The sequence below is a fragment of the Haliotis rufescens genome, unplaced genomic scaffold, assembly GCF_023055435.1.
Source record: "Haliotis rufescens isolate VD_foot unplaced genomic scaffold, xgHalRufe1.0.p SCAF_1, whole genome shotgun sequence".
Taxonomy (NCBI): Eukaryota; Metazoa; Mollusca; class Gastropoda; order Lepetellida; family Haliotidae; genus Haliotis; species Haliotis rufescens.
Genome location: NW_025963779.1, coordinates 43,651,496 through 43,674,324, shown reverse-complemented (window position 1 = coordinate 43,674,324; position 22,829 = coordinate 43,651,496). Strand labels below are relative to the sequence as shown.

The 22,829-nt window shown below is 38.5% G+C and overlaps 1 protein-coding gene across 4 annotated transcripts in view; it reads left to right on the top strand.

The window, feature by feature from the left end:
- Positions 1–22,829, top strand: part of LOC124124464 (5'-deoxynucleotidase HDDC2-like) — a 157,484-nt gene that overhangs the window by 22,785 nt on the left and 111,870 nt on the right. For all 4 annotated transcript variants that reach the window (XR_007221519.1, XM_046487639.2, XM_046487641.2 and 1 more), the window contains exons 4-5: positions 902–970; positions 17,440–17,578. Coding sequence is in view for 3 of the 4 variants with exons in the window: in XM_046487639.2 (XP_046343595.1) it covers positions 902–970; positions 17,440–17,578 (208 nt within the window). In the remaining variant the exon portion in view is untranslated. The remainder of the gene's footprint in view (positions 1–901; positions 971–17,439; positions 17,579–22,829) is intronic.

The window sequence follows — 22,829 nt, the reverse complement described above, 5'->3', positions numbered from 1 at the left end:
TGATGCGGGCGGTGCCTGAGAACCAAGACTATTATTTGTTTTAGCCTAATGGTGAATGGTGTGATATGCCTATCAGTTCACATGAAATTAATATGCACACTGTTGTGAATGTATGTGAAATCTTTAATAAAATTAATGAAATGTGTTATTAACATAAAGCCAAAATATACTGAACACTTTTTATGACCAGATAGTGTAATAACAGGACTAAATTGTATACGTCAGTTCGGATGTGTAGATACTCTATTTCTTGTGAGTGGTGATGTTTTGGCTTACCAAGCAAATTCAAAGCATAATCCCCTTCAACATGTGTAGTTTCTGTAAAACATTGTCAAATATGAAAATAGACATGAAAACAAAGGTGTAACAAACTTTGATTTGCATCGTTTTCTTACATTTTGCATTGGCTCCTGAAAAGTTTGACTTTGTTTTGACCTTTACGTTTTCTTAAAATGCAATGCTTTGCACTGTCCTCTCCTCAGAAAGTACTTGACCTCATTTATTGTCGCTATGAATATAAATATACTATTTATAATACTATAATTAAACCCTGAAGAAAATGTATCTTTAACACTAAGAGTCACAACAAACTATGATGAGTCACGAGAAGAAATAGAAATAATGTATTGGAATATTGCATTTATATTTATTTTTATTTTATTCAACCTACCAACCTAAATTATGAGGTCAATTTCCATAATCCCTCCCCCACCTCCTCTCAAAAGTTAGGCGTTATATGACCTCTATGTTGAAATTATTCAAGAAATGACAGATACAAAGGTAGAGAGCCATATGGCTCAATTTTCTGAGAAGGCACTTTTCAGGAGTTCTCTCGCTACTGTTATGCAACCCATAAACATAACCCTGGAGACCTTCGATTTACATTGTAATTGCATTTCAGACAGCCATGAAACACATCTGCAGTCTGGTGGAAGAGAGTGTTGGGCAAGAGATCTACAGTCTGTGGCAGGTATTTTACAAGCCGGTGGGAGTGCATGCCATTCATGTCACCAATCAATCATTACAATGGGAACAGTGGGGTAGCCAAGTGGTTAAAACTTTCACTCATCACGCCAAATACCTGAGTTCTATTCCCACATGGGTGGAATGTGTAAAAGCCCATTTTTAGTGTCCCCTGCCATGATATTGTTCAAATATTGCTTAAGGCAACGAAAAAGCATACTCACTCACTCGCTTCCTCATTCTTAAGGTGACAAAAGGTCTTGGGCACCAATGAATGATGGGTGATGAGTGGTGTGTAATCACACTCATTTCTGTTGTTTTAAAATTGAATGCAAGGACATAATATTTCTTTATCAGAATGTTAAAATATTTAAATACATCAACAAAGAATGTCGTTCTCTCCAATATAAATGTTTAACTTATCCTATCTCACACGATACAGTTCATCCTTCTTCAATCCTGGTCTGGAATCGATCCTAAAACAAGTTAGCAGCTTCATGAAAACACCAAACCCCAACACCTTAAGCAATGGATTAAAACACTACCTGAATCCTGTGCAACCTGATCACATGGTGTCCCCAGCATACTCATTCTCTTTCTAATCACCTTGGTGTAGAGACATGTTTGAATTGAAGAGAATTATATTTTTGTTTTTAGTCTGTCTCAACAAAGTCAACTGCAAAGGTTATTATGGATAAGCAAGTATGTCCTACATGAGACAATGGTAAACTCACATTTTCTGCATATGACGCTCACTTGTTAGACAATCACCAAGGGCTCGACATGGTTCTACCGATTGCCTTAGCTACCCCTCTCCTAGGGATTGACATCGACAGGGATCGTCTGATCGACATGATTCCACCAATCAACATTGATACCCTCTCATGGGGATCAACCTATTGAAAGGGTTCTACCATTTGACATCCATATTAGGGATCGATATCAACTTGGATTTAACATTCGACATCGATTCCCCTCTCCTAAAGATCGGCATCGACATGGATCGACTGATCAACCCCACAGGCCTCACAGAAAATGTTTTACCCAAGGAGTCAACTTTTTTTCAAGGAGGCAAATAGTTACATTTGCATTTGGAATGTGATATTTGGTTTCACAAAGTAATAAAACACTAGTATAAGTCATCGGACTGCAGTTATATAAAAAAAAAAGAATTGTCAAGGTGAAGCATTTCTGCAAAGTAGCCAACTGGTAAAGGCATTCCTCAAGCCAATGTTTACGTTCTTATCAGCATCATCAGCGGTCTTCTTTGCAGGATTGTAATTATTTGGATTATTATTATCTTCATCAAGTTGCTGCAATGTTGTCTTCTGTACCTTTGTGAAGATCAAAAATTCCCTTGGCTCCACTAAATTTGCAGCTGTTTTTTCCTGAAGACAACCTATACGCATATGTGGTAACTAACCTCTTTGCACCACTGAAACATGCACAGAAAATAGTGGACAAGTGCTTCCTTATATCCATGTTTGGAGCTTACATGCACATTAACGGTAACTAGGAAGCGAAAAGTTACCATTCGCTAGCATAATACATGTATACATTTTAGCAAGATTTGTGTGATCTCAAATGTGCTTTGTTCTTAACTTAATTTGGGGCGGTCGGGTAGCCTCGTGGTTAAAGCATTTGCTCGTCACTCCGAAGACCTGGGTTTGATTCCCGACATGGGTACAATGTGTGAAGCCCATTTGTGGTGTCCGCCGCCGTGATATTGCTGGAATATTGCAGTTTTAAACAAAGTGCTGATAGGCGACTGACACAAATATATCTTTTGGAAAATACAAAATTGATTTCTCCATGTTTGCCACTGCCCTATGAACCTGGGTGTGTTTTACCGATTTAGAAACTTGTCTTCCGGATTTCATTCTAACGCCAGCTCCGGGGAGACGTCTTTTCTCCTTTTCCCAATATTACTATGATGACAGACCCACACAATATTTACGCTGACATAGTCCCAGTACTTGGCATCCGTATTAGTGATGTCTGTTTCTGTAAATCCTTCTAAGTCGTCATATGCTTGTCATAAGAGGTGGTGATGAGTGTGATCAGGTGGTTAGGTTCACCGACTTGGTTGATGCATGTCATCGATCCCAATTGCGTGGATCGATGTGCATGATGTCAATCACTTTATTGTCTGGTCCAGACTCGATTATTTACAGACCGCCGTCATGCAGCTGGAATATTGGTGAGTGCAGCAATAAACATCAAACAAACAAAACTTTCTTAACTACATGTAACTTTTCTTACACTATGTTTGCTCTTGTCATGTTGAAGTTTGAATGGAATTGACATAATACTTCCCTTTATATACAGTACCCTATGTGAAGCTACATCTATTAGTTCTGAAGGTTATTTAATCCAATTCAAAAGGTAATGACCGCCATGTTGTGACAACAATATGCTGTGTGTATTCAGTTTGGCAGGTGAGTTTAACACTCTTGCCTCTAATTGGATTATATGTAATTAAGAACATGAGATTGGCTTGTGGTTCACGCATGTAGTGCGTTTCACAGATCAAAGGATATTTAGTGTGACATGTTAACTCAATCAACAATCATATCACAATCATGTCACGGTTGTTTATTAGGACTATTCAGCAATAAACTGTAGATTATGCAATGAGAACCATGATTACATACAAATGAAAAGTGAACGATACAATCATGTTGTGTGTAAAACTTAAGTTTAATAAAAATGTACGTAAATATTGGAAGTCATACATTACCTCATGCTGTAACCGATAAGCACTATATCGATGGCGTAATAGCAAGGTAACTGTCTATCTGAGACTTGGGCTTATTTCAGGGGATAAAGAAAACTTAGATTCCAATTCATCTAGGACATAGACAAGAGATAGTGATGCAACATACTACACATGCAACATTTTGTTTGTTACGGGCATAAATTCAAGGACTGCAAATTGTTTATACACCAGTGTTTATAAAGAAGAAATGAATTCTACAGCGATACCAAGTCTCCATTACTCATATATGAGATAGCTGATTATTTGTTATGCCTACAGCAAAAAATGCACTGGTTCGTAGTGCTGAATTTTCTCAAACAAGAAATATGGGTCAAGTCTACTGACATTTCAGATGGAAGCAGTACGGAAACTTCACACTCCAGTCTATGATATTGCTGTTACTAGTTTTCTAGCAACTGCGAACATGAATTGCAGCGCTGTTCATAAGATTTGATGACATCCAAATAGTGCATCTGTATGGATCTATCAATCTTCTTTTTGTCCAATTGGGACAGCTTATGCCAAACAGGACTTTTCTGATTCAACTACCGGGTACTATATCATTTTGCAGACAACCAAATCAGAAATCTAGCCAGTACAAAACATTCATTTTAATGCCAGGGGATTGTTGTCGCAACAAGCTCAAAACATTATGGATGGTTACCCATATGAGATTGGCTCATCTACCATGATGGATAGTTTCCTCGGGAGGGATGACATGGCACAAAGTAATGGTATAAAGTAGAAGTGTTGGGCTGGCCTGTCATAGGTAACTGATATTGGTAACAGAGCATGGTTGTTAGTATAAACTACAAAGATGGCACATGGATACTGATACTGTCACATGAGATGACATACGAGACTTGGGAAAAATGAGCTTGAAATATGCAGGCATATGTCTGAGTTTCAGAGAGAAAACGAGCTCTCACAGTGATACTAAATAGACAAGCCAGGGCAAAAATAATTGGCAATTGTTGTGAAGGATTTGAATTCGAAAACAGGTGTAGCTACTCTTGTTAAGGCACTTGATGAACTATATAAATGTGACACTTTTGGTTTAGGGTATGCAGTCATACTTGGAATTTGACATTTACAAGAATGCAGAAATGACTGTGGCAGAGTTCATTATTGAATAAGAAAGAAAATATTCACAATGCAAGAAGTATAACATACCAGATTCTGTGCTTTTATTCAAATTTCTGGATTGTTCAGGATTGACCAAGAACAAAAAACGACTAGTAATAACTGCTCTGACTCTATGAAATCTGCTCTTAAAGAATATTTGGAGATATCAGAACACAACTGGATGGATGTGAAGGAATTACTTTCTCACAAAAATGTGTATATTATACAAGGAACTATGGGTACAGAGGTAGATCACAAGAATGAAGATACTCTAGTTAAAGATACAGGTCAAGTTCAAGACAAATTTTCGTTGGTCAAGAGAAAATGTCCTCAACAGGATAAGCAAGATGAAATTAACCGAAGAAATCTAACAGTGCAATTTAACATTATTCATCAAGTATCCTCACTTTCAACTGTTTTGTCCACTGTAATCAACTGCATGCTATGTACAACTAACACAGATATTCCTCTGCTACTTGGAAAGCTGTCACTAAAGAAAGCAGAAACAATATTGTACTTGCCTAATGATAAGAATACCATCTCTAAGAAAACATTGAACCTGGATTTGACATCAACTGGTCACAACTGCATTGACTTGAGGAGACCTGATGGTTTAGATGGGACAAGTAGTGCAATACTTCTGAATTCCGACCTTTATAAGATGAACTTGATGTGACACAGTAGAGTCAAAAGACAACCTTAGTAAAAATGAGCTGAGAAAAGCATGTTGCATAAACACTTTGGACATGCTACTCTAGAGAGACTAAAGTTGATTACACTCAAATGCAGTAGTATAGGCAATTGTGATTCTGGACCACTGCCACAGGAGCCAGATTTATACCCCTGCACTACTACTACAGAGGTAATTTTTTATGCCAAAACCGCGATGCGATTCAATAATCGTCATGAGACTAAGCTAAATTGTAATGAAAAGTGCTCTGGATCACCCCACTTGAGCCATTCCCAAACCCTGTCAATGCTTCTATGTTGTAAATGATAGAAATTTTTTGGTATAGGTAATGGTGATTCTGGACCACTGCCACTGGAGCCAGATTTATACCCCAATTCTATTACTACAGAGTTCAATCTTTATGTAAAACCGCAATGCGATCCAACGATCGTCATGCGTCATATTAAAATCACTATAAATTAATAATGGATAAAATTTACTATAGCCAGCAAGGATATTGGAAAGGTATAGGAGCAATACAAAAATTAGCTATTACGGCTAAGGTATCTAAAGATGTGGCCAAGGATTGGTTAAAGAAACAAGCAATGTGGCAAATATACTTACCGGCCCTGCGTTATATACCGAGGAAAAAGTTTGATATTTTTGCAACGAATGAAGCTCATCAGGCTGACCTCTTGTTTCTTCCTCATGTTAAGGTAAGACACAAATTATATAAATACGCCGTATTAAATAGCCATGTAACCATAGTAGATGTGGCTAGTTGGTTCAAAGAGGCTGAACCATTAACCACAAAAGATTCAACAGAAGTAGCTAATGCACTGAGCCGCATATATAAACATGAAGTAACAAGATTAATCGGGAAGAAACCATCCGATGCGATTAATATGAAATCTGTGACTTCTGAATCTTCAGCACCGCGGAGAGGCAAAGAACAAAAACTTCTGGATAGAGTGAGCGTAAGATATTTATACCTGCCCGGTGAACTCAAAGGAGGCCAATGTCGTGCAACTGACCCAGTTTGGTCTCTTAAGATATATAACATCAGCCAGTTGGTTATGAAAGAAGGCGAGCCTATTCTATATAATATTAAAGATGGACTAGGCACAGGATTTGTACGAGAAGAGTTGCTTATAGTTCCCAGCGATACAGTATTACCGCCCTAAGTAACCATAGCCATAGGTAGTTACACCATCCTTATCAATCCATCTCTTTGTATTTAAGGGGGATAATGATGTCTTGTTCATTCTTAATCCATATATCCTGTGATTGACACTTCTTGAAGTGTTCATCTCGTGTTTGAATGTTCTACCATTGAATAATGCTTCTTTATACTGTTCTTGTTTGATATACTTTTTTACCACATACTTCTTTACGCCTTTAGCTTTTCTTATCTCCCCATTATCAGATTTCTTTATAGAATACATCTTAGGTCTTAATCCAACATACTCCGCAATAGGAGCTTCAGCACATTCATCCTTCATCTTACCTAATACTTTTTTTTTACCATGCTGTGTAATGGATTATGTTATTGTACATGTCTATTTTTTCTGTCATATCTTTATACACATCCTCAGTTTGTATTTCCATTAACAAAGAATCTGTGTTGGTATATAACACCTCACATCTATCGATGTATTGCTCCTTAAGTTCGTTGTAATAAAAGTCATACATTAAGTGTTTTGACAAGTCAAGAATACTCATACCAACGTACACCTGTCTGTTGAATTTTATATTTCTCTTCGGCATATGTAGTGCCGCTAAGTCATTATCAAATATCTTACTTCTGTTAAAAGCCGGACTGGCTATAAGTTTCCTGAGTCTTTCTTCCTCATTAGATCTGACCAATTTAACATCAACACGCTTCCTTAGCTTCTCCATAGTTTTACCAAGTACTGAGTTATTCATGAGCTAAATTAGGTTCTTTTCGAAATCACTAGTAGCCATCTTTCATAAATCTGTGTTCAGCCTTATATTGGGCTCCATCCAAGGTCTTTCATGAAACTTTATAACTCTGTGTATTTTCTTTAGTTTCATACCTAGTGATAGATATGGAGATTCCTAAAGTGGACTATATATTTTGTCTTATTACTTGCCTGTGAAGAGATCACCCGTTTAATAAACATACAGCTGTATTACACATTGTGTAATACCAAAACGCGTGCTTATGTACTCTCTGAACATGTTTCACGAACAAATATTGAAAGCTCTCAACATCCCTTAGCTTATTCAACGACATTGCGTGTGGAGTTGATAGATCACTGAGAGGAGCTTATGCACACTCGATGACCCCAGCACTCTTGTTGCTAGGCTGACGTCACATGGCACTGTTTCGCTGCTGGATCTTGCAACAAAATTCCACAAACTACGTCATCGGGTATTGTGACATTATTGTAAACTTTGAGGTGCAAGGCCCGTTCCACAAGGCGATTGTATTGTAGCGCAACGACAGTTGTTAGTCTGTTTAAGTATGTGAGATAATTTTGTGAATTATAAAGGTGGACCGTTGTATGGTATTAAATTCATACGTTTCAATTTTTGACATGTTTGAAGTATTATTCTGTTAAACTCAATTGGACTATGCCGTGGATTGTGTAGGTGTCAGCCTATTCATACTCAACAGTATAATTCCAAAAACGTTATAAATGGCAAGTAATAAATAAAATACTTAACTCGCTCCCGTGTAAAACCAATTTTATGAAACTCATGAATAGTTGTGGTATCTGACTCGCTTTCGCTTGTCAGATACCACAACGATTCACTCGTTTCATAAAATTGGCATTACACGGGAGCTCGTTTAGTATTCTATATTTATCCATCAAATTTGGTTCGAGTTTTTCTCATTAGCTAACCTAGTATTGCCCATCAAGGAATGTTGATATTATGACATCCAATCTCTATTACCGTTAATCTTTCGGGAGCTGGCGGATAACTGTTATAGTCTTTGTGTAACTCTGTTGTATATTCTAAGTGAACTTCTGGTTTGTAACCTTTATCGGAATCTGTGGGAATATCATTCACATCAATATTTTTTACCCACTCAAAACCACTGTTAGGTAAAGGTTGACTCATATCCCATCCGTACAAATTATTGGCGTCGAAATAATATATGTGTGTAGTGGGATCACACGAATCATATCCTTCTACTAATTTATTATTGGCCTTAGAAAACAATTTCACCATCATTAAATTATGTAAGGTACTTGCATTTGATTTCAATAATGCTCAAATTTTAATATATTTTTACCCGCTTTGGGTATATCGATCCTGATAGCAGTCTGCCCAACACCTCTGCACTCTTCTTTATTCGCTTTTAACAGATCTTGTCTGCTGTACCCATGCAGACATCTTTCGCAGAAATATTTCTTTGCCGCATGTTTTGTTTGATCGCATAATAGCCTGCTAAAGCTCTTTATCCATGTATAATGTTATTTCCCATCTTTTTCGATTAGAAATGAATTGATTCTGGGAATATGTTCTGGGGAGGAGCTTATCCTATGTACAACAATTCCTTTAGAATAATGTCTGAAAACATTTATAGCTAAATTATTTTGCTTTTCCACCTTATCAATTTGTGATATTGGTGTAGGTTCGTCTATACCATCGAGGTTGAGGTTGATGTTGATGTCTTTGGGATAGCTCGAAGGCCTATCTGGATGTTTGTTGAATATTATCATCATTCTGAAACAGTCATCACCTTTATATTTTACATTAATTATGGCTTTTTTTCTTCTTATAATATGAGGGTAAATCTATATAAGATCCACCTTTCAAAGGAATATAATTTGCTATATCTAAATAATAAAGTTTTAAGTTTATCCACACCCCAACCCCAATCTCATTAAAATCAGATCTTAGTTCTCGCTATCGCTAAACAAAGATCTGAGGACATGCCATTACGGGTCATGTCAGAACGACCTTTCATCCAACCAGTCAGAGCGTCGCTCACCAGATCATGAAAGTGACTGTCGGAATGTACTTTCTAATCATGCAACCATGAAATATTTAACGAGGGGTATTCCGAACGACAGTTATTGGTTTTATGATTATATCCATACAATCTAGGCCATCTATAAGCCATTCCAGATTGTTCTTCTTATCATTTAATTTTTTAAATCGAAAATACGTCAAAATATGTTTCGAAGCGTAGTTGCCAGTTTGAAACTAATGTCCTAAAGCTTGAGAAAGCTGCTTTCTGATTGGCTAATGTCGATTTTTTGGTCATTTAACAGGTCGGTCAAAATTCGCAAAAGGTCGTTCTGACGTGACCTATATGGGATGTGCTCAGATCTTTGTTTAGCGGTAGCGAAAACTAAGATCTGATTTTAATGAGATTGACCCCAATCCAAACTTCTGTTAGTCCAGCATTCTTAAGTTTCTTGTATCTGCTGAATTGAAGCATTTGATGATGTGCTTATAGATTCAGATTCAGGTATAACTTCTTGGTTGCCCCTGAGATAAGGTTTGGTATATTCAGCTCTATCGTCAGGGTTATTTTTACTCGATGACATTTTAACCCTTAGCTCATATTTTATACTATTTTAATCATCTAACTCCTCATTAATTTTGCTCGATATGATGGGTTTAACATCATTAACATCCATGTTGGAATTAATATCCATCAATCAATTCATCTTTTCTCATTCGAGAATAACTGCTCAGCACACTCTTTTTCGGTTGAGCTTTGAGATTTCTATAACAGTCTAGGGTTTGTTTACCAAACCGAGTGAGGTGAACAATTCAGCTTTTCCCATTCGAGAACAACCACGTAGACCACGTTGTTTTGCCAAAGCCTTCAACTCTCTGACAAAACTCATTGTGATGTGATGGTATATGCAAAATAACCAGATATCTAAATGTTTATTAATCATATATCTAAACACGTATTCTACCCAACCTAGTCCTCTCATTGATGTAATCCCTCTTCCTTGTGTAAATATTCTGGTTCCTTATCTTATCAGCCCTGTGTTTCTTGCATAAGCAGTAACGACCTTTGACCCCTATCCCGCATACAGAACATGTATAGTTAATATTATCCTGCCTAATGTAGTAAGCATGAATTCCACAAAACATTTTCACACACCACTTGCCACAGATTAGGGTCTTTCCCATGAGTGTAAATCTTCACCGATTCATGGTTGTTATGGGCCTATCATATCATTTGTCTAAATGCAAATCAGCCCAGCCTATGGCCGGCGTGTTGCGAGCTCATAGCTGAAAAGACTCAGCGCTATTAATAGCTCATGGCTTATGCATAATAGCGTAAATATAGCCACGTGGACAACCCCAGAACAATAAAGCTTATCTCGTGACCTTTCTGACCTTCTGACGGTGGGTTATACTGTGAGTGTGTTGGCTTTGTGCCAATTGGGTCAAATGTCTTCCTGTTAAAAAGGAAGTAATCGTGCATGGCAAATTCAACATCTTTAAACGTTTGAATTGAATGGATTTGTTTACGAAGTTCATCCTTAATATCATCTAGCCTCTGCATTCTTTTAGGGGACCATTGTGACTGGGCTGTTTAGAGTTGTTCTAATGCTTTATTGTGCCGTTTCCGCTCCTCTTCAATTTCTTTTGTGTTTGATTCTCTCATAGTAGAAAATAAAAAATTACTCCCTGAAAAAGCCAGAGCATTAACAAAAGCTCCACCGACTATCATTGCAATTGATTCCATTTTGTTTTTGAACTATGTTCATAAATGTTGAAATGTTTAATTACTTCATTATGTCTTCTGGGATAAGTCTTTGTTTGATTAGCATATCTTTAGTAGCCATAGATAGGCCTACATCTGTGACCATCATACCAATATCATAACCATTAAAATCTAGCTTGGTTGATGTGGCTTTAGTAATCATTTTACCTTTACAGGCATATCCTATAGCTAGGCTGCTTACCACAGCTGAATGATACGCTGCGTTTACCAACATTTTACCGTTTGTAACTGGAGTAGTGATGCTTTTATAACATTACATGAAGGCTTAACTCTAACCTCGTCCAATTTTTGAACTGGTGGTGTTTTCTCTTCTCAAGTCTTAAAAAACAACCATACCACTGCTATAACACCTAGGGCATAGGGAGCCCAAGTTTTAATCGTGTGTGTACTATGTTCAGTGTGGGCTTTTGCCTTCCTCGCCAGCGCTCCCCTTTTACCGGCTGCGACTTTTTAGTCACTCTCACTTGCGATGTTTCCCCGTTCACTTGCGGTGTTTCAGCAATTGGCGTTTCCGCAATCACTTGTGGCGTTTCCACCTCCATATATATTATTAGGATTGGCACATATGTTTAAATTGACAGTAGTTAGCTGTTATTAAAGCGGTGGTAAGTGGCGCTAAGAACATTCAGTTTCTGTGGTAAAACTCACAGCTTACTGCGCTTAAAGCGTGTTCGACAAATGGGTCTATCTCGAGGGATTCACATAAATACAGGTGATTTTCTGGTGGGATAAGAAGAAACGTACTAGCTACAGCTGTGTATAGTTGTACCATAGCCTTAGGGCCCCTTGGTGTCAATTAAATGGGCCTTCTAAAATTTTGAAGGGCCTCGTCCTTATTAAAGCCAAATTGATGATGATTTTTAAATGCAATGTACTGTCCTTTAATTTTATGGTCTCAATTCAATAAAATATGGTATAAAGTGCAATAAAAACTTTTAATTCAAAAGAAATGTTTAATGTTTATATTATTAATCTGTATGTAGTTTCAAATAACGGATTGTCTTCTCTTTTGGATTTAACAATTTCAACCTTGAATATTTGCATGTTTACAACACATTGCGTCATTCGAAGCATAACCAGTTGTACTTTCGCAAACATTCATGTTGGAAAGCATGTGGTTTAACTGACTGAGACCGAGTCACACTGTCTGAAGCAGTCAATCTATCAACTGACGACACATTGCAAACTTTATCTTCAAAATTAGAACTGACTGAATCATCAGAAATGTCTTTCGAACTATTTATGGGATTGTCTTTGTCATCATTCTTTTGTTTTTTACCCAATGATGACACAAAAAATGTTTCCATGCGCATTTGTCACTTCTTCGGTTAAGCCGACGCCATGCTTGTTACTGCCGGCTATGACAGTATCTATTTAGAAACAATAAATCTCATTGGAAGGAGAATAAATTCAGTGCAGTCCTGCTGTTATAAATTGTAAGCTTGTCTATGATTGGTAAAAATATCACTATAGTTATCTCAAACATGGTGGACACATTTGGTTAAGAAACACGCTGATGTTTGACTGCAATGTTACTTATAATACACGACCTTTCGCATTAAAATTACATTGAGGTAAGTGAAGGTGAAAAGCTTTGTGCGCCCAGCCGGACGCGTTGTTGTTTTTTAATTGCGTCATGCACAGAAATGTTGCAGGAATCCCGCAAGGCCACAGTCACGGACCACAGTCACGGAACAACACTGGTTATGGGATTGGGTGGTCAGGCTCTCTGATTTGGTCGATGCATGTCATCGTATCCCTATTGCGTGGATCGATGCTCATGTTATCAATCACTGGAATATTGCTGAGTGCGGCATTAAACAACAAACCATCCAACCAACCAACCTAATGGATTTAACTTGCATCCGTATTGCGAAGACATTGTTTATATTGAAATTATGTAACCTTCTGTTTAATGTAAAAATTGGATGATATTAATCTAGATAACCTAATTGATACTACTGCAGTCGAAGGGGGTAGTGATGAAACCAGCTTTATGAATCTTAATGAGGAACTTTTGCAATCAACCATTAATGATTATTACGATGTCTTAAAAGAAGACAAAAAATATGTTACTCCTATTGGCCATGACTATTCCAAGTTTGCAAGAGATAGTAAAGGAATATTGGGATTGCATGGCTCTCCAGATATTGATCTTATGCATACACATACTTGTAAGCCCCTAGCATTGTCTACAATCGGCATCAACATTATTCTTAATGAATTAGGTCTTCGACTCACAAGCAAAACATTCTGCAAAGACTACTAAGGTTCTTCAGACTGTGGGGACTGAACTCAGTGCAACGCCGGCTGCCATAGATAAAGATAATTTGGAAGACGTGAAGCAGGCCTCTGATGGACTCGAAGAAATCTTGGCAACCTAAGATAATTCCACATTAGAGGCACCATCAGAGAATTATGAGGTCTTGACAAGGCAATGCAAACAATGCGGGGATCACTCATCAATAATATAGCCCAGCTAGATGAACATGACAAGCATATATCGTATGAGAAAACTAAACTTACACAGGCAGATGATGAATTCCGTAGACGCCGTTTTGCGGAAAGATTGCGTAACTTAGAAGACGAAAGATCAGCCCGCTTGGATGCAGCTTCCACTAATAGAGGAGCACTTCGTTCACAAATCAGTCGAATTTGAGAAGCTATTGACCAAGTCCTTAATGTTGATACTACACTGGCCAAAAAATTATAACCTTTACCAGTATTTTAATTGCATTGGGATTTATTATATCAGGTTTGACTCTTGCGTCAACCGGAGGCGGTGGTACACCTCCTAGGTTGAATGGTGTAAAAGAGTGGATAAAAAATCATTTAAAGGCATTAAGGGGAGGCACTAGGAAAGCTGGCTGGGAAAGCAGCATCCCGGTATAATAGGGAGTATTGTATCCTGGCTCTTGAATTTATTAGCGAAGACCGCCACTTGGCTTAGTCCAAACTTGTGGGCGGTGATTGTAGCAATTGCTTTTGTCTGTGTTTGTTTGCGTTAATAATATGGTGTTAAGATCTGAATTGAAACCTAGTGTTTGTTGATCGAAAGCAACCACAATTTTATTGTTGTAAGTTGTGACCTATCACTTGGTCAATCGTAAGTTTGCATGTTACTTGGTGACATGTACAGACCTATTCCAACAACATAGTCTACTTTAGATTCGGCATACTGTAGTACATCTTGGTATCACCTGAGAGCCCAAGGTAGGTCAATGGGTGATGAAATAGTATCCTCTATGTTCGCAGTAAACTGCTTTTGCACATAGAAATCTGACCCCCGCACCAATGATGTTTGAGCGCATTTGTGACTGAGCTCCATGGAGAGCCTATACGCAAGTTTTGATTAAGTCATTAATTCATTCAATGCCGGGGAGAGTAAAACCTTCGTATTTATTCAAAATGAATTTTTCCCAAGCATTTTTGGCATCTTGTGGTTGTTCAACCTTTTGGACGGTGAAAGCAACACCACCCTTAAAGTTCATACGATCGTCTCTCCACTCGTTACTCGAGAGAGCAAAGCTTGGAAGAAGCCAACCTCTTTTTAGTAAATCATCGCTGCCTTCTTTAACATAGTGTGCACCAGCATGCGGAAGAAATAGCAAATTCCCCACAAATACGTTCATATGCATGCCGATTGTAAGGATTATTTGATGCATTCCATGCTTGATCCTGCGGTAATGGTGCACTTATTTGTGTAAGGATGCGCCTAATCTGAAAGTAGAAAACAGACTTACTTCGTTTGTCGCGATGGTCACTAATAGATACTCCGCAGCCTGTTGTGGCACACCATATAGCAAATATTAGCTGGTTTTGCCAGAACTGTATCGGATTGGAGAACCAATCATGAATTGTTTTAACGTTTGTTGCTGCGTCCTGTAATTTCTAAAGATATCAGGGAATTGAGTTTTAAACTGAGCAACGGAGACATCGACTAAAATTGTTGGGTGCGTAAGGTCGGCTGCTTCAATACTTCTCTTGGTATTAGCACCTCCCATATTGAAGTTATAATATAGTATCTTTGTATATTTAATATGTATGTTACACTCCCGGGAATAACAAATGGTCAGTCTATTCAACTGCTTCACGCCATCGACAACGCAGCTGGGCAACTTGAAGTTGCTCTCTGTGATATAACGTATTACCTACGGTGGGCCAATATAAGTGCTGCGAGAGGTAATAATCAGTTATATATAGATGAGGCCCTTCACACTACATCAGATGGGTATTACAGCATATGCTCACTCAATGATAAAATTCAAATACAACGCAATGAAGCAGGAGATTCGATCAAATTCTCGAATTACCACAAGGTATGAGGGCTGACTGAAAAGTTCTAAGCCTAACTGTAAGAGATCCATACCAAGTCGATGGTTTTCATTTATTTCTCCACAAAGTCCCCTTCCAGGTTTACACACTTTTGCCAGCGATGCTGCAAGGCCCGGATGCCGGTCATGAAGAAATTTTCTTCAGCCACCCTAAAAAAGTCAATCACAGCGGAAATGATGTCATCATTACTAGGAAAATGGCGACTGGCTAGTTCCTTTTTCATTTTGGGAAACAGGTGGAAGTCTGACGGGGCCAAATCGGGTTAATAAGGGGGACGGTCAATGAGTTCGAAGCCACAATCATGGATTGCTGACATGGCCACCACCGATTTGTGAACAGGAGCATTGTCTTGGTGGAACAGGACTCCTTTAGTGAGCATTCCCTGATTCTTAGCTTTGATAGCTTCATGCAACTGTCTCATTAGGTCAGCATAATATCTTCCATTGATAGTCTGGCCTTTTTCAAGATAGTCAATCAGCAGAATACCCTTGGAATCCCAAAAGACTGAAGCCATCACCTTTCCAGCAGAAGGAACCGACTTGGGTTTTTAGGGGGCTGGTGATTCCGGATGCTTCCATTGTTTAGACTGAATTTTGGTTTCTGGTTGAAAGTGATGAATCCAGGTCTCATCCATGGTTACAAATCGGGCAAAAAAATCATCGGGATCTGCTTCAAAACGGCATAAATTGTCACGGGACGTCAGGAATCTGACATGTTTCATGCTGTCAAGAGCTTTGGCACCCATCTTGCAGAAACTTTTGTCATTCCCAACTCGTTGGTGATAATGTGCTTAACCCTCTCATGAGAGATGCCCACAACACTGGCAATATATTGAGTGGTCAATCGTCGATCAGCCATGACCATGTCATGCACCCGGGTAATGTTTTCCGGAATGGTTGCTGTTGAAGCCTCCTTGGACGCGGGTCATCGTCAAGGCTCTCTCTGCAACACTTGAATTTGGCAGCCCACTTCTTTACAGTGCAAAAGGAAGGGGCATCATCCCCTAAAGTGGAGACCATGTCAGCATGTATCTGTGTTGGAGTTAGCCCTTTCAGTTGCAGGTACTTGATGACTGCCCTTTAGCCAGTTTTGTCCATTTCTGGCGATTTCAATGGGTAGGTTCACAAGATGGTCTGGTACAAAGACAATAATAACACTACAGTTGCAGTTCTTATGTCTATGATTCATTGAAGATTGTACTTGTTGGTGGCAAAAGTTTGTTTCAATCCGATTGAGATATCCCACTTAGGCTTAGAACTTTTCAGCCAGCCCTCGTATATATTATATCAGGGTTGTCAAACCATCCAAATACGGTTATCAATTGTTTCTTTTCAATTGCGAAGAAGAGTATACAGTCTGGTCTCCTAGTAAAATGAACGAAGAACTTAGTAAAAATGTTGAATAGAGAATATTTTAATTACAATTTAGTTTAAAGTCATGACGATCGTTGGATCGCATTCCCTTTAAAAATTTCTATCATTTACAACATAGAAGCATTGACAGGGTTTTGGAATGGTTCTGGTGGTGGTTATCCACAGTCCTTTTCATTACAATTTAGCTTAGTCCCATGATGATTATTGATTCGCATCATGGTTTTTGCATAAAAAATTACCTCTGGAGTAGTAGTAGTAGTATAGGGGTATAATGGTATCGAGGTTTGATGCACAGATGGCTCTGCCTTGTTTATTGACTGTAGTGTGATCTCCTTTCTGGTTCTGACACAGATTGTGCTGCTTTGGTCAATGAATATGTTTCAAACTCAATTCTAGTTCTAATGCACAGATTAGGCTGCTTTTGTAATTCACTTGGTCCAGACACTTTTCTGGTTCTAATGCTTATCCTTTGATTTCATTTAAGGAATATGAAGATCAGAGTAGTAAAGAAGCAGAGTTTATAAAAGATATAGACAGGTTTGAAATGATCCTACAAGCATTTGAGTATGAACAGATGGACATGAAACCGAGATACCTTCAAGATTTCTTCGACAGCACAAAAGGTAAGATTCCATGAGAGATTTGAGTTTGGTGTACAATTGACACTAAGACAGTGTGAAGACCCTGTCATGTAATTTGCAAAACATCATCTTTATCTTGTTGTCTCACTATGCTTACAATGTTTATTCTTTTGTATTAGTCTGTATGCTGACAGTGTATTGTGTTTTCACCTTACCTTTATATAAGGGTGAAATATTGTCCATATGGCTGTAATTTTCAAGATGTCATACATCATCAGTGGGAACAAATCAGGAAAGTTCTGTATTGCATGGCAGGTATGTACACAATTCCTAAGATAAGTGGTAATTGTTCCTACACCAGCTTGACTTCTTCCATACTGAGTAACCTGAGTAATTCCTGTGAATGCTCAACCTCTATTACATCATTGCCATATTCCTTTATTTTGGCTGTCATCACACTCTAAAAATACTTTTCAACATAAATGCCCATGTGCAAGGCAGGAAGAAGGCTAAGGAGTGACAGGAGATGAAGAAAGCTGTTAATCAAACTGATGTTTCTTTAATTTTAATGCCATCTGAGAAGGGGAAGTCTCTTTTTGCACAACCTGAGATCCAAGAAATTAGCAAGCCTCAATCCACCCGAACAATCACGGGACGCAAAATATACGTACATACATAAGTCCCTGAAATTTTGTTTGAATTTACATCATGTTTACTTCACGCATAACTTATTGTTGCTTTGTTTTGAGTTTCTGTCACGTCGCAAAATCCGAGTGACAATCATGTTTCTGATCACATTATCATTTTGGAAGAATCATACAATTGTTGTGGGTTTAAATCTTTGAAATTGTTTTGAATGAACTACACAATTTTTTATGATGTCAACACCTGTAGATTGCGGGACAATTTAACCTATAATCATTGGAGATAACTAACTGTTTAATATGAAAATGGTTTTAACACACAAGACATGCATGTAATAATATGTAATAATAAGTAATGATATCTCAAACTGTTATAAAATTTAATACGGACCAGCGAACGTGAGTGAAAACCAAAGGACTCAATCGTTTACAACCGAAGATGAGTGTGTAATCATGATGATAGTAACTTGTTTGCATTGTTAAAATACATGTTCACACAAAAGAAATTAGTGTGTTGTATCTGACCATATCTGTAAGGATAAGTGAAAAATTAATAGATGAAGAATGTGGTTATGAGTTTCAAAAATACACACAAGTGCATGCATTAACTTAAAGATTTAAACCCCAGACAATTTATTTGTGCACTGAGTGGCTTAAAATACACCATTTTAGGTGAAGATTTAAAAAAGAATCTTGTTGGAGGCATGTTTTGCACCCCCTCCAACACCCACCCACACTTTGTGTCTTTGGCACTCACAGAAACCCCGTCCAATGAAGCTTACACACATGAAGCTGACACACTGAAATAACTGAATTTCTGTTCAAAGCAGCCTCAAAACTAACTCACTCACTTTCTCACTTACTCACTCACTCACTCACTCACTCACTCACTCTCTCCAAGTGATGAGTTAACTGTGCAGAGGAAACCTTTGATTGTGATTTTGAATTCCTAATTCATCCTGATTATGACTCACTCACTTTTGATATCCTTTTTGATGAAACGATGCTCAGTGAGCTTGGTAAATTAAGAACATATTTCAAAATAATGTTTTTGCAATGTCTCTATTTTTATCCAATATAGTTAATACATCATACATCAAATAACCGACAACCCTTTAACTGTCAGACTAAGCTCCTTCTTTTGGGACCTATGTATGCACACATGTAATTGTTGTAATTGTGACTGGGTTTTATCCATTTATAACCAACCGTTGACAATGTGCAAGAATAATTACCGGGTATAAAAATACGGTATAAGCATGACAACGCAATATTTTGATGAAATGTCATGTTATTGCACTGTCGTATTGTCACACATTTATAACATGAAGCAAGTTTTGGTATTTCTCTTCTCTTGTGTGGAATATATTATTTGATTTAATTTGGCCTGGCTCTATGATCTATAATCAGTGTTTTTGTGTATTCTGTAGTATATGCATAAGTATATAGAGGTTATCACGCGAGTGTGTTTGGGGATGGTAAATATCCTGCATTAGGAATAAACATTCTATTAAGCGAGCACATTTAGTGATGTGGTCGCACTGGGTATGTCCGAAAGGTAATGCAACCTGGAGGGGCTTTATGGTCACTTAATTAATTTTGGTGGAAGTTTTGAATTTTGAAATAAGCCGTGCTAATAAGATAGAGGAACTAAAGGAGTTTGTGAGGTTGTGTGTTTTTATAGATTTATGATTTATGTTTTATTGGTAGCTTGTTTGTTTTGTTTTTTTGGTTTGGGGGTGGGGGTGGGGTGGGGTGGGGTGGGGTGTGTGTGTTTTTTTTTTTTTTAAATGCAGCCAAGTAGGCCTGTTTTGATTAGATGACGCCAAGTGATTTAAAGGGGTTTAGTAGAGATGCTAGTGTCATTTGGTTTCTATCTGGTTGCATTTACCGTTTTGATGTTTTTTCAATTTGGTGTAGGTGTGAGTTTAGTTTTGTGTGGCCTGTTTGTAATTTGGTTATTGCCCTGTCAATTTTTTTTATTTTTTATCCCCCGCCCATAGTGGAAAGGGGATATAGGAATGGATATCTTGAAAACCGTACCATATTTCTTCACCAAACTTGGCACATAGATAGATCTAGTGGTGAACTGGTGCCTTTTTATAGTTTGGGATTTAAAAAAAAATTATTTTTTGATTTTCCATGGCAGCGACTTTGATTTAGACTGAAAATGCTGGTAGACCTCGTTTCCGGAGCAGATCTTGTAAACCGTACCATATTTCTTCACCAAACTTGACACATAGATAGATCTAGTGGTGAACTGGTGCCTTTTGATGGTTTGGGATTTAAAAAAAATTATTTTCGATTTTCCAAGGCAACGACTTTGATTTAGACTGAAAATGGCGGTTTCCGGAGCAGATCTTGAAAACCGTACTATATTTCTTCATCAAACTTAGCACATACCCGGTAATGTCATCTCACAGTATTGAATACATTTCCTTTCTTGTTGGTAAGTTCTGCATTGCTTGAGTGTATGTTCCTCCAAAAGTGTCATGGACACAGTTGTTGCATTCACTGGCTAACTTCATGCAGAAACACAACTCATTACAAATACTTCAGAACCAGTTGAAGGAATTGAGTGACCTAGTCTACACCATGACACACAATCAGTCAGCAGTTTCAGGCAACCCACCATCTACCTACTCAGCTCAGGATCATACAGAATCTTTGCCTGCAAATCATGATATGCATCAGATTTCAAATGGTTGACTTAACCCTAGTTCCCAAGATCCCACGTTTCTAGCACCACATCTAGCTCCACAGGTCAGACACTCTACTACAGCTGTTCCTTCAGCTGTCCCTCCCCCCAATTTACCTGGTTCCAGAGCAACTTGTCACAAAGATCAGGACAGGTAAATATGTCAATCTGGCATTATTGTTGACTACTATTTACAACTTTGGGGATGGTAAAGGAGAAACAGTTAATGCGGCATCTAAACTGACTAGAACCCTATCTCCTCGGGAATTCTCCAAACCTTCCGAACCTATCGCAACATTTACTGCGGCCAAGACACCCAGAAGAAAGCTCAAATGGAAGCTCATGAAGAGTACGTCTTAGACCTAGCAGCCCTATGCGAATCGGATGGGTGCTATGAGTATCATAAACGATTCGCTATGAGAGTCGCAGCATACGCAACTATCGGCAAACTAATAGATTGATCCAAACCCGACACTAACATTTTCAATGTGTGTTGTGCTCATCTCAAGAGGAAGGTGTGTAGTTCTTGTGACAGTAATGATCACGTTAAAGCAGAGTGCCCTAGCGCTAACCTTTCATTCAAATCTTTTCGGTCCCCTGGCGATCGCTTCCACAACCAATCCCGGACCAGCAGTGAGTAAGATTCCAAGGGCCGCACTCGTGTGTTTTTCGCGAACCGGGAAGTGTGTAATAACTTCAATGAAAATTGGTGCTCCTGAGAGAGATGTATTTTCTCCCATCTCTGTTTGACCTGCCAAGCTACCTCTCATGGTAAATCCTCATGTCGGCAGAATAAACGCAAATCGGACAAATGACCAGAGCTAGTAGACAGTCCTCCAGTTAATGTTCGTGTCCTAACAGATGAGCTCAAGGCACACCCAGATCGTGACTTTGCTAGCTATGTTATCCAATGATTTACTTTCGGCTTTGATCCCATGATTTCCAAAGTGCCCACTGATACGTTGGAATGTGAGAACAATGCTGAGGAAAACCCAGAAGCAGTGGGTAAAGCAGTGCAACTGGAGGTCATTAACAAGTATGTGTTACCTACTTCCTTTCCAAGTCTGTCGCATTAACCCTCTCGGTCTGGCAGTGGGGAAGTACTCAGGCAAACAGCGTTTGCTTCTCGATCTGTCTGCCCCGCACGATGACTTCATCCCTAGCATCAATGAATTAATTGACAAGGACTCGTGTTCTTTGTCTTATGTGACCATAGACAATGCTGTCCGCATTATCATGCAATTAGGACCAAATGCACTCATGTGTAAGGCCGATGTTAGAGACGCATTCAATCAGGTACCTATTCAGAGAGACTTTTGGCCTTACTTTGGTTTTAAATGGTGTGGTAGATACTATTCCTACAAGCATTTGACGTTTGGATGCCGGATCAAGCCCCAAAACTTTCGATCACCTGTCACAAGCCCTCTGCTGGATCCTACAACACAACTATAATGTGCAGAATATTCTCCACCTCCATGTGCCGCTCATAGGAAATGCCCTGAGGTGAGCTGGAGCTCCGCTCAGGGCGTTTCTTACAAGCGGCACATCCTGCTCGAGGTCGTCCCTACGCCAGCACTCGGAATACCAAGCCTGTAATGGTAACACATATATAGTAATGAACAACAATTGACAGATAAAGAGACAATGACGTTGCTCTGGACATGGGACTTCTGGTGGTGACACAGCTTAGGGGATGAACAATTAAGGCAATAAATGTCATACTATAAATAACTGTAATGAACGGGAAGTGAAAAAGTAGGCCAGGTTGGCTGTCAGTCAATATACAATGAAATGTTGGTGAGGATTAACAACGGGGATTAGCGCCTAAAATTTAATGACAATTAAGTTATGGAGACATGGCTTCAGGGTAATTTGCCTTTGGAGTCAAATGTACTTCAGACAATGGTAGTCGTAAATCAGTTGCTATGACAATTTTTTAACGATCGATCTT